The sequence below is a fragment of the Thalassophryne amazonica genome, chromosome 10 (genome assembly GCF_902500255.1).
Source record: "Thalassophryne amazonica chromosome 10, fThaAma1.1, whole genome shotgun sequence".
NCBI lineage: Eukaryota > Metazoa > Chordata > Actinopteri > Batrachoidiformes > Batrachoididae > Thalassophryne > Thalassophryne amazonica.
The window spans coordinates 34585986-34598632 of record NC_047112.1 but is presented as its reverse complement, the minus strand read 5'-3'; the positions used below and the strand labels follow the sequence as shown (position 1 = coordinate 34598632).

General features: G+C 38.7%; 1 protein-coding gene across 5 annotated transcripts in view; it reads right to left on the bottom strand.

Moving 5' to 3' along the window:
* ap3d1 (adaptor related protein complex 3 subunit delta 1) overlaps positions 1-12647 on the bottom strand; it is a 96347-nt gene that overhangs the window by 33314 nt on the left and 50386 nt on the right. For all 5 annotated transcript variants that reach the window (XM_034179760.1, XM_034179761.1, XM_034179764.1 and 2 more), the window contains exons 12-18: positions 9449-9594; positions 8238-8386; positions 7914-8144; positions 7025-7256; positions 3489-3634; positions 438-579; positions 48-119 (exon numbers count right to left, since the gene is read on the bottom strand). In XM_034179760.1, coding sequence (XP_034035651.1) covers positions 48-119; positions 438-579; positions 3489-3634; positions 7025-7256; positions 7914-8144; positions 8238-8386; positions 9449-9594 — 1118 coding nt within the window. The remainder of the gene's footprint in view (positions 1-47; positions 120-437; positions 580-3488; positions 3635-7024; positions 7257-7913; positions 8145-8237; positions 8387-9448; positions 9595-12647) is intronic.

The following is a 12647-nucleotide window of genomic DNA, read 5'->3' as shown; positions in this document are numbered from 1 at the left end:
ACTTGTACACAGTGAAAATAGTCAGTGTATTTGCAAGGAAAGCAAACCTTCTGAGATGATGGGGATGCCTTGATGTAGAACGGGTTGTTGGCTTGCTCCTGCTTCCTGGCTTCTCTCCTCTTGAAGCATGTGGGTAAGGTGGGGGGGGGGAACACAAAACATGAATTAATCATTCAGGGCAAAGTCTACCAAAGCTGTAGAAGAAGAGGAGTTAAGTAGAAAATCATATGTGCAGATTGCACACCCCGATTAAAGCATTATTTGGCAAGTTTCTTCTCATTATAGCAATGCACTGACTAAATAGACAGAATAACAAATTACTTTGCCTTGCTGCCTTGAAAAAAAAAAACAAATACAGTAAGACCACAGCTTAAACATTCACCAAAATGTATTTTTAATTACACTGTACTATTATAATAAACCTGCCCAGTGCCTACCCTTGCCAGTTCCTTCTCATCCACCTCGGTGTGCCGTGAACGGGAGTGTTTGGGCTCATCCTTAGTAAAAATCGCTCTGGGCTGCTCATCCTCAGACTCACTCTCTGATGGAGGCTCGTTGATCCAGGCATCCAAGTCCAAACTTGAAAGGAGGTGTAAAAAGACATTTTTTTTCCCAAACCACTGGCTACAACTCAAACAGATACAGTGGATCCAGAAAATATTCACAGCGCTTCACATTTTCCACTTTTTTTTTTTTAATATTACAGCCTTATTCCAAAATGGATGAAATTAATGTTTTCCCACAACATTAGACACAATACCCCATAATGACAATGTGGAAAAAGTGGAGATTTTTGCACATTTATTTAATAAATAAAATAAAAAAAATCAAAGAAATCCCATGTACATAAGTATTCACAGCCTTTGCCATGAAGCTCAAAATTGGCAGCCCGCCTGGAGTTTGCCAAAAGGCATCTGAAGGACTCTCAGAGCATGAGAAATTTATTCCAGACCTTCCAGAAGGACAACCATCTCTGCAACAACCCAGCAATCAGGCCTGAATGGTAGAGTGGCCAGACAGAAGCCACTCCTTAGTAAAAGGCACATGGCAGCCCATCTGGAGTTTGCCAAAAGGCACCTGAAGGACTCTCAGACCATGAGAAACAAAATTCTCTGGTCTAATGAGATAAAGATTGAACTCTTTGGTGTGAGTGCCTGGTGTCATGTTTGGAGGAACCCAGGCACCATGGCTACAGTGAACCATGGTGGTGGCAGCATCATGCTGTGGGGATGTTTTTCAGTGGCAGGAACTGGGAGACTAGTCAGGATTAAGGGAAAGATGAGTGCAGTAATGTACAGAGACATTGTGGATGAAAATCTGCTCCAGAGCGCTCTTGACCTCAGACTGGGGTGACAGTTCATCTTTCAGCAGGACAATGACACTAAGCACACAGCCAAGATATCAAAAGAGTGGCTTCAGGACAACTCTTGTGAATATCCTTGAGTGGCCTATCCAACCTGATGGAGCTTGAGAGGTGCTTAAGAGGAATGGGAAAAACTGCCCAAAGATAGGTGCACCAAGCTTGTGGCATTGTATTCAATTTACTCCATTTTGGAATAAGGCTGCAACATAAAATGTGGAAAAGTGAATCGTGAATACTTTCGGGATGCACTGTATATAAATGGATCAATGTTTCAATTCCTCTTTCAGGCAAACCATAGTAAAGTCTATATATCTGAGCATAAAGTGTTCTCTGGCTATTATTCAGGAAAATTATACAGTAAAACTTGCATATAATGGATTCAAGTGGACCAGTGAATTCTGTCCATTATAGTTGAAATCCGCTATATGTATAAAACAGACAAAATGCTCTATATGTATGTAACGGATTAGTTACAGCCAGGATCTACGGGGAATCCTCAGCACCAATTACACCTACTTATTTCCTTGATTAAACACCTGACCTTGAATTGGGGCACGCCTTATTTAATGACTGGTGTCACCCCGAAAAATCAGTCTGCCCTGCCTTCACTGCGCATGCGTCATTTCTGTGCATCAGCCGTGGTTCACAGCTTATCACCTTGTTTCTGCTTAAAACTGCACTCCAGTCATCATCAATGTCAGCGACAGATATCTGAAGCTTTTGTACAACAGTCATTTCCAATTAAATTCTGCATTACTTAATGATAAAAGACGGATAAAGCAATCAAAGCGCAGCAGCCAGACGAGCTGCTGCTGCCTTCAACGCACCTCCATCAATTCAAAGCATCAGTAGCGCCTCACCGATTAACACCTCATTTATGCTTAAACCTGACTTTAGAATGATTTAAGAAGTTTTACCTTGTCATATGACAGTTAATCATCAAATTATTCCCTTTGATTGCTTTAGGTGTAGAGAGTCCGTCTCAGACGAGGGGCTGTGGTCCCAAATGATGCAGGCGCAATGAAGGCAGGGTGGACTGATTTTTAGGGGGGTATTGTTCGGTCAGTGACACCAGTTCAAAACTTCATCTGAGAAAAATAAACGCCTACCTTAAATAAGCGCCAGGCATTACGTGCATTAAAAAGATTACATTTGGTTGAGTCACTCTTTTTTTCGAAGTCCGCTTAGTTGTCCCTTAAAATCCTAAAGCCTGATTTATGCTTCTCCAACTCTAACTTCGTGGCCATGCAATGAGGTCGCCATGCAGGTGACCCTTGTAAAGTTCTCCGCTGAATCTTTATGCAATTTACCACAGGAACAGCGGCTTTTTCTGGATTAATTTGTCCCTCAACGAGCTCCACTTTTTTATACAATTATCAACCTTCAAACCAACAGCATGTTTAATTTCTTTCCATGAACTGCAGGTCATTTAAAAGTCTTTTTTCTCACTCCGTCTTGTGAAGTTGGTCATATTTGCGGACTAAACGTATCTGATCCATGATCAATATGAAATTGGCATGGGCACTGCAAAAACTTTTAAAATATGGCAGGAGAGTGACAAACCACAGCCCTATGCATTCTCCGTCATTTAGCAAGTGCGAGGGTTCTTTGGTTCATCACACCCACTCTGCTCCCAGGGATATTTGTGAAAATTAACACCATATTACACTGCAGGCAGCAAACAGCATTTTGTTAACCGTCTGTCTTGAATTACAGCCTGCCTCGTTTAGGTGCCGGGTCTGAGTACGGTTTTTAAAAGAAAAAATAAATAAATAAATAAAAAATACCCAGTCTTTAAATCCCGGAAAAATGGCACCCACTTTCCTCAAATCGGCAAGTGTCAGTGCTAAACTTAATTTCATACCTGTTACTGGGCATGTCCAGACTGCTCTGTCCGGTATATGCAAGGGGTTTTTCATGAAAATGCATTGCCATCGCACAGGACGTTTTGTCCGATGTGAGTGAAAATCCGATATATACAGTGTTTATTAGGTGGAATTTGGGACTTTTGCTTTTGTCCAGTGGGTGTGAATATCTGGTTTATATGATGACAGTTTAGGAGAGTTTTACTGTAAATATACTGTCCAAATTTTTTGTGTGTTTTTCATCTTTTAATGCCACTCACCCCTCAGGAACAGGTACTTTCTTCTGTGCCTTAGGTGCCACAGGATTCAGTTCTCCAGCAAACAAGGCACTGACTTCTTCAGCTACTTCTACATCCTTCTGCTGCAGCTTCTGAATGTACTTCACTAGCTGCAAGATGCAAGATGCCTGAGGACATGAGAGAAGAGAATGAAAATTTGTGGATGTTGTCAGGTTTTTATACGTAAAGTCAAGGTTGGTGAAAACGGAGAGAAATGCTGCTATAGAACATGTTGCCTGAATACTGGCTGTGTTGCTTCTATGGCTGGGCCATGAACAAATATTCATGATAATGATTATAAGATTTGGGCAATGTATACTCTGTCAATATGTGACTCTCACCATTTGCATTATTTGTGATAATATTAAATTTTTCATTTTATCATGTAAACAATGCAGAAGCACACTTGTTGTAAATTATGTCTTTACTTAGTTTGTTGTGCAGAGCACTCTGACAGCATCATTTACAACTGTGTCAAGCATGGCTGAGACTCCCATCACCCCTTGGTCACATTAGCTACAAAAGAGATGTAAAGCAACCAGCTGCCATTCACTTTAACCACAGTTTGTGTTTTATAGTCAAAAGAGACAAATGGTCACTATGCTACCAGTTAGGTGGCACCAAAGTAGATGAGCAGCGTATTTTATGAAAACATTGAATGATGTAACAAGGTGACTGCCAATCTGAGTGTTTCATAGATCTACAGACAGTTCCTTTGCCTGCATGCTTGGTTTGTGCTCTGACATGCACGCTTAACTGTGGGGCCTTATATGTAGACAGGTGTGTGCCTTTCCAAATCATGTACAATCAACTGAATTTACCCCAGGTGGACTCCAGGTAAGCTGTAGAAACATCTCAAGGATGATCAGTGGAAACAGGCTATACGTAAGTTCAATTTTGAGCTTCATGGCAAAGGATGTGACTACTTGCATACATGTAATTTCTTAGTTCTTTGCTTTGTTTTTTTAATTTGCAAAAACTTTTTCATATTGTCACTGTGGGGTACTGTGCGTCGAATCTTGAGGAAAAAAAATTAATTCCATCCATTTTTGAATAAGGCTGTAACATAAAATGTGGAAAAAGTACAGCACTGTGAATACTTTCTGGATCCACTGTATGCATGTTATGTTGGTTGGGTGGTTGCAGGTTATATTCATAGTAATTTAGAATAAAGTTCACTGTAAAACACAAAGCCTCAATTTCATTACTTTATTGTGTGTGGTAAGGAAATGTGTAGATTCACTGCCATTTTTTAATGTATACATTGGCATATATGTTGATATAGTAAAATATTAGAAACGAGGTGCAAAACAAGAAAAATGGGAGGGAAAAAGGAGAGAGAATTGAACCAGTCAGGGACAAACACACAGCAATCATAGGATGACAAACTGAATAAACAAAGGCTACCTTGTGTGAACAGATTAGAGTTTGCGGCACTAAAGTCACCATGAAGCATTACGCAGATACAGACACACCTTCTGTCCTAAGATTTCACAATATAGGCTCTAGATACGTGCTGCTGCTACCGTAGCAGTAGTAATAATATTTATTTGTGTAGCACTTTCTAGCCATATATACAAAGTGCTTCGCAAAATAGAAGTCAATAAAGAAAAATATTTAAGTCATGATCCTTCTATTTTCTACAACTTTCAGTCACTATCAGAATATTTTTCAGACAGCATTTTAAATTATACATCATCATGATCATAGAATAATGTAGAAAAAATAAAATGTATGAAATCTCTGATTGAACTTGTTTTTATTTGTGAACAAAGCACTCACTCAAATAAAATCATAATACACTGAATTTCAGCACTAATGCATTTTCCAGCCTAAGCTGGGCTTTTTTTTTTTTTAAACCATTTGCCTGGTCCTGTGACTTGCATTTCAAAGTGACATGAAAAAAGAAATACTGCATTATCACCTACAGCCACAAGATGGATCCATCTACAAGAATAACACCCTGCTCCTGTAAACTGATCTGAATGAGGAACTGTCTGGAGCAGGAAGTGGCAGTAATACACCACTGAGCTGGATGTCACCTGCTATAAAACAAGTAGATTTTAAATAAGGAGCCAAGGTGCTGGGTCTTACAGGAAAAAGTGAAATTAATAAGTCATGCTTTCTAACTAACAGACTGCATGTGAATAAAGACAGGAAATAACCTTCAAACTACTTGGCATTCAACTTGTTTGCACTTTGTAGGACGGCAACGAGAACAACGGCTAAGCTAAGATCAGGCCAATTATAATGTAAAAAAATGTATAATAATTTTGTTTCTTTACATTTAGTGAGTTAAATATGCAAATATGTAGCTCTTTGAAATTTTCATTTGTTCAGTGGCAACAAGAAGCAGTTCACACTAGGGATGTGAATCATACAACTTACGATTCATTTCGATTCCGATTCTTTGGGTGACGATTCGATTCAGAATCGATTTTCGATTCAAAGAGCTCTGAGAAATAGTTATATTACTTAAAAAATATTTATGTTTAAGAAAATGCAGCTTTACAAGGTTAATCAAGTGATTCAAGATGTAAATTTACTTTCTGCTTTGCTCGTTCAGAGTTGTCTGGCAGTTTAGCGAAGCGCTGGTCAGCAGTCGGCAGATACCGCTGCTCCGCTGCTTTTAGCTCCGGGTGATGACGTAGCATGTGGGCTTGCGGATTTGAAGTGTTTCCGAAGTACTTGACTTTCATTTTGCAGATTTTGCACACTTCATAAGTCATGTCAAGCTCCTCCTTACGCAGCAAACAATAAAATCCAAAATGCGCTCCAACATTTGCCTTCAGCAAAGACGGTGCTGGCTGAATTAGCTCTTCATCCGCCATGCTAAGCTGCAGCTCACAAATGTTTGAAGCACGCCGGACCCTCTCCTACCGGGGACGTTGCAGTATGGAAGCTGTTGCCTGATAAACGGTACACGCAGCAAGTTAAGTAAGAACATGTTTTTAAAAAATGCTTTTTAAAAACTGATTCTTGGACATTTTGGATCGATTCAGAATCGTAATAAGAATCACGATTCGGACGTGAATCAATTTTTTCCAGCACCCCTAATTTACACTTTATTTTTTTGTGCTTCATAAATAACATTAATTCTCACATTAGCTTCTACTTGCTAACAAGGTGTCTGCATTATAAATAATGCACTGTTTAAATTAATTTTGCTTCTTGTTGCAAGATGCAGTAACATCACATTTTTAAAATAAATGTGAGTTATAGGCAGAGGCAACATGTATCTGTTTTTTTTTTCTCCTCCATGACATTTTTAAATAGATGGAACCAATATACCTGCATAACATATAATCCTGAAAATATGTACCCAGGATGCATTCACAACCATTTATTCAGGAAGAACTATTGTTAAAGACATTTTTACAGTCTGACATTCCACCTGTTAAATGGAAGCATTTAACAAACTATAATGAACAAGCAGCATCCAGACTACGGTTCAAGTAGAAGATAAATAGTTTTAGGGAAGTGATGTGAGATTTGATAGAACTGGTCATCCACCTTACCCTCTCCTGCACCTCCAGGTTGGCGCTCTGGACAAAAAGAGGCAGTCTGTCTATCATCAGCTGGCTGGTTTCCTGTGCAGCTGTGCTGTCTGTGTTACCCTCCTGGCTCTTGACCACAGTGGAAAACAGCTTGGCAGCATTCTGCACATACACTGCTTGGATGTGGCCTGGTAAGGTGGCCACCTTAGGCCGCAACATGGCTTCCAGCGTCTGCATAGGTGTCTCCAGATGTCTACAAAACAAGAAGGGGACATCGAGCAAGGCATGATAGAAACATACGTCAACCCAAATGACAATGCAGACTTATCATCAGATATCCAGATGGAGCATATTGATTAAAAAAAAAAGAAGTCATTAACTGTGAATATGGTGATTTCCTGTTTAAAAAGGTTTTGAACGCTACTTTATAATTACATAGAAACAAATGTGAAACTGAAGAATAATAGGTATATTCTTCCTTTTTGTATATAACAATCAGTTGTGACAGTGCTCGTGCTTTTGGAAGAAATGAGCAACAATTCTGCCTTCTCGTCCACTTTAGAGAGACACTGGACATGCATATAAAGAATATGGATGTGTGTTGTACACTGTCAGTCACATTATGCTCCCAGGAATGAGCTAGTATGTTCTGCAATCTGAAAACAGAAAATAAACAAACAACAACAACACACCAATAAGGTTGAAACAGTCGTCAAAACTGTCAGTCACGTCACTATCGAGTCAGTGTTTCAGACAACACCGCCCATACAAATTTTCACTTCATGTTTTCAGAGTTTTTGCCTCAAAACTGTGTAAAATATGGTAAATGACTGAAAGATTAAATTGGCTACTTGAAAGCAAGTGTCTTTCACATGTTTATGCCTCAATAAGTGGCGAGGAAGCAACATACTCTGAGAACTCGCCACAGATCCAGGCTGCAGCATGCAACACCTCACAGATGCCATTTCTCTGCATGTTTCCAGTCAACAGGTGGGCGTTGTCCAGTAACATGGCCATCTGGGTAACAGCAAAGGCCCGGATGGCCTTGACCCGAATAGCTACATCCAGCATTTGAGAGGCAATGAGGTGGCCATGCCGCGTGCCCTCTAATCGGGTCAGCTCCACTAGTATACTGATGTACCTGCCGAGCACATATAAGTTTAATATCACACCAGAGCGGATAAGAACATCAAATTTAAAAAAGGACACAATTTGTATTCAGTAAGCGGCTGACCATTCAAAGTTGGTGATGTATTGGTAGTTACTCTGGCTGCAGATATCAATGATCTTTGTGAGAAGTTCATCTCTGTAAGTGGTCCCTTCCGCTTTGTCCACATGCAACATCAGTTTCTTTACGATCTCCATCAAGTTCTTTTTGGATACCTGGAACAACACACACCCACTCACTTTAATGTTTACATAAATAAAGGTAGCACTGCAGCAACAGACAATCAGCTGAGTAAAAATGTTCTTAACGCAAGTTCTTAATGTGGGTTCTGCCTCCACTTACAAGTTCAGTTGTTCTACAGCAGCATAAAAGACTTATAGTGACCAAACATACATCACAAAACATATCACTAAAATCCAGTATGTTCCATATAGGGTTGCCACAATACTAAAATTTCAAAGTTAATACCGATACCCAGGAAAACATTTTCGATATCACAAGGGAAATTAACAAAAAATTAAGAGGTTTTTAAAATATAAAGTGAGAATTATGCAAACAATGACATCAATGACAACAGTAGTTCAAACTGTCTGAAGTAGTGCAAAACAAAAACAAAGCTTGAATAGGTTACAGCATACATCCATATCGTTTTTCAGAATTCATCAAGTGAACACAGCTTTCCGAAGTATTCATCTTGGGATTTCCAAGTCCTATTGAACAGAGCATTAGTATGAACCTGTTAGCAGACCTGAAATATGAGGCTTTGACACCAAACAAATGAGACACAGCGCAATCCCATCATATCAAAGACTGTTGCATGACTTTTTTCCTTTGGCCAGCTATCCTTTTTATAGAGACAACACTGTTGGTATCAATAATGTTGCAATTGAGTATCTAATCAGATATTATTTTTATTTTTTATTATTATTTTTTTAGTTTTGATTAGTAATTGAGTATTGATTTTTTTTTTTTTTAAACAACCCTAGTTCCAAAAGCCATCATCTCAAAATGTGTTGAAATACAGTGATGCACACCTTTGCCCAGCCCAATTGTTGGACATACGCATAAACAATTTGTTCACAATTGTGATACTAGAATAAAAAAAATAAAAAAAACTCAAGTAAAAAACTCTAATCACACAAATGCACACTTGTATGATGGGATCTTCTTTTCCAGACTGGGCTGTTTTTTCAATTTTACTCCCCACACAAGTGAGCCCGAGATAAAATAATGCTACTACTAATAATAATAAACTGGCTGTAGTCGAAGCTCCATACCATGCCGTAGAGTAGATCAAGAGCTCTCAGGCGGATGGACTCATCCTTGTCATCCAAACACTGGAGGATGAGGTCCTTATGGGACTGCACAGACTTGGGGTGGGTCTTCAGGATCTTTGACATGGCCAGCAGGCCCAAGTACTTCACTACATACACACAAACACATGGCTTTAGTGGATGTTGCAAAAGCATTTTTTGCTCCTTCCACCTTCTCAAGCAGAGTATCGACTGCTACATCTCCGTTCATTACTCACTACACTTACAGTCCTGGCAGGAATTATTGGCACCTGTACAACCCCTGGCAAAAATTATGGAATCACCGGCCTCGGAGGATGTTTATTCAGTTGTTTAATTTTGTAGAAAAAAAGCAGATCACAGACATGACACAAAACTAAAGTCATTTCAAATGGCAACTTTCTGGCTTTAAGAAACACTATAAGAAATCACGAAAAAAAGATTGTGGCAGTCAGTAACGGTTACTTTTTTAGACCAAGCAGAGGAAAAAAATATGGACTCACTCAATTCTGAGGAATAAATTATGGAATCATCCTGTAAATTTTCATCCCCAAAACTAACACCTGCATCAAATCACATCTGCTTGTTAGTCTGCATCAAATCACATCTGCTTGTTAGTCTGCATCTAAAAAGGAGTGATCACACCTTGGAGAGCTGTTGCACCAAGTGGACTGACATGAATCATGGCTCCAACATGAGAGATGTCAGTTGAAACAAAGGAGAGGATTATCAAACTCTTAAAAGAGGGTAAATTATCACGCAATGTTGCAAAAGATGTTGGTTGTTCACAGTCAGCTGTGTCTAAACTCTGGACCAAATACAAACAACATGGGAAGGTTGTTAAAGGCAAACATACTGGTAGACCAAGGAAGACATCAAAGCGTCAAGACAGAAAACTTAAAGCAATATGTCTCAAAAATCGAAAATGCACAACAAAACAAATGAGGAACGAATGGGAGGAAACTGGAGTTAACGTCTGTGACCGAACTGTAAGAAACCGCCTAAAGGAAATGGGATTTACATACAGAAAAGCTAAACGAAAGGCATCATTAACATCTAAACAGAAAAAAACAAGGTTACAATGGGCTAAAGAAAAGCAATCGTGGACTGTGGATGACTGGATGAAAGTCATATTCAGTGATGAATCTCGAATCTGCATTGGGCAAGGTGATGATGCTGGAACTTTTGTTTGGTGCCCTTCCAATGAGATTTATAAAGATGACTGCCTGAAGAGAACATGTAAATTTCCACAGTCATTGATGATATGGGGCTGCATGTCATGTAAAGGCACTGTGGAGATGGCTGTCATTACATCATCAATAAATGCACAAGTTTACGTTGATATTTTGGACACTTTTCTGATGTTTAAGGATGATGAAATCATTTTTCAAGAAGATAATGCATCTTGCCATAGAGCAAAAAACTGTGAAAACATTCCTTGCAAAAAGACACATAGGGTCAATTTCATGACATAGGGTCAATGTCAACGAGCAGATGTGATTTGATGCAGGTGTTAGTTTTGGGGATGGAAATTTACAGGGTGATTCCATAATTTATTCCTCAGAATTGAGTGAGTCCATATTTTTTCCTCTGCTTGGTCTAAAAAAGTAACCGTTACTGACTGCCACAATCTTTTTTTCTTGATTTCTTATAGTGTTTCTTAAAGCCAGAAAGTTGCCATTTGAAATGATTTTAGTTTTATGTCATGTCTGTGATCTGCTTTTTTTCTACAAAATTAAACAACAGAATGAACATCCTCCGAGGCCGGTGATTCCATAATTTGTGCCAGGGGTTGTATATTTTAAGGACAGAATAGGAACATAATTATGAATAAATGCATAATCAATATTTTTACAGTCACAATATGATTCATGGACACGACATTTTCATGTCAAGACATGAAATTTCAGCAGCAGCTCACCAGAAGGGACATAAGAAACTGAAACCTAGATTTGATCAGTCTTCTTTTATTAAAATGTTTTCTCTTTGCCACTCCACCATCAAGATATATAACTGGTGTAGAACTGGTTTAGTTGCATTTATTTATGAACATATTTAAATTCTGTGCTTACAAGGCCTTGGCTCAGAGTCCTTTTTGTTTTCTAACACATGAATGCTGCCTGATATCACCCTGAAAAAGTAGGCCAAAGTCAGTGGTGCTGCTGAACACATGAGAAGGTTGTCAGATGAACTTGTAACCCTCAAATTTTGTGTATGTGACAATTTGGTATCAGGTAATTGCATGGTGAAGCCAAAGGACACACGCAAGCACAGATAGAATTCACGTCTACTGCTGCTACACTTCTGTGTCAGGAGCATAAAAATAAATAAATCTAAACAGGGTTGCCAATAATTTTGACCAGGACTATACCAGGTACCAAGATACATTTTATATTTTACATGACTGTCTCAGACATCACTTTCTACAGACAATTTGTTTCTTAAAAAAAAAAATAAAAAAAAATCATTAGATCTCCAAATATTTCACTTTGATAACGGCTGTCTCTTATGTAGAAAACAAACTTAAGCTCATGTATATTCACTGGGGACTGCAACTAATATTTTCTCATTACCAATTAATCTAAGGAAAGATGTTACACTTTGAATCAAGAGGTTTTCTTTAAGTCACCTACACGACAGTAAACAGATACCGAGAAGAATTCATATTTCTCCAACTGAAATGCAAAGCCATTAAACATCATAATAACTGGGTTTCCTGTTTGCAGATTTTACCTTCGCCAAGGACGTAATAAAATCACCTGCGTTTATTTGTCTGTCTGTCTGTTAGCAGGATTGCGTCAAAATTACTGTACGGATTATGATGAAATTTTCACCACAAATAGATATTAGGCCACAGAAGAACCCATTAAATTTTGGAGTTGATCCAGATCCGGTCCTGGATCAAGTTTCACTTTATACAGGCTTTGAAGGATTACTGTTAGCAGGATTATGTCAAAACTACTGCACGGATTTGGATGAAATTTTCAACACAGATACATATTAGGCCATAGAAGACTCCATTAAATTTTGAAAGTGATCTGGATACGGATCCAGACTCTGGATCAAGTTTAAATTTATATATATATAATTTATATATGTCTTTGAAGGATTATGTCAAAACTACTTTGCGGATTCTCACCAAAGTTGCCCCACACATAGACATTAGGCCATGAAAGACTCCACT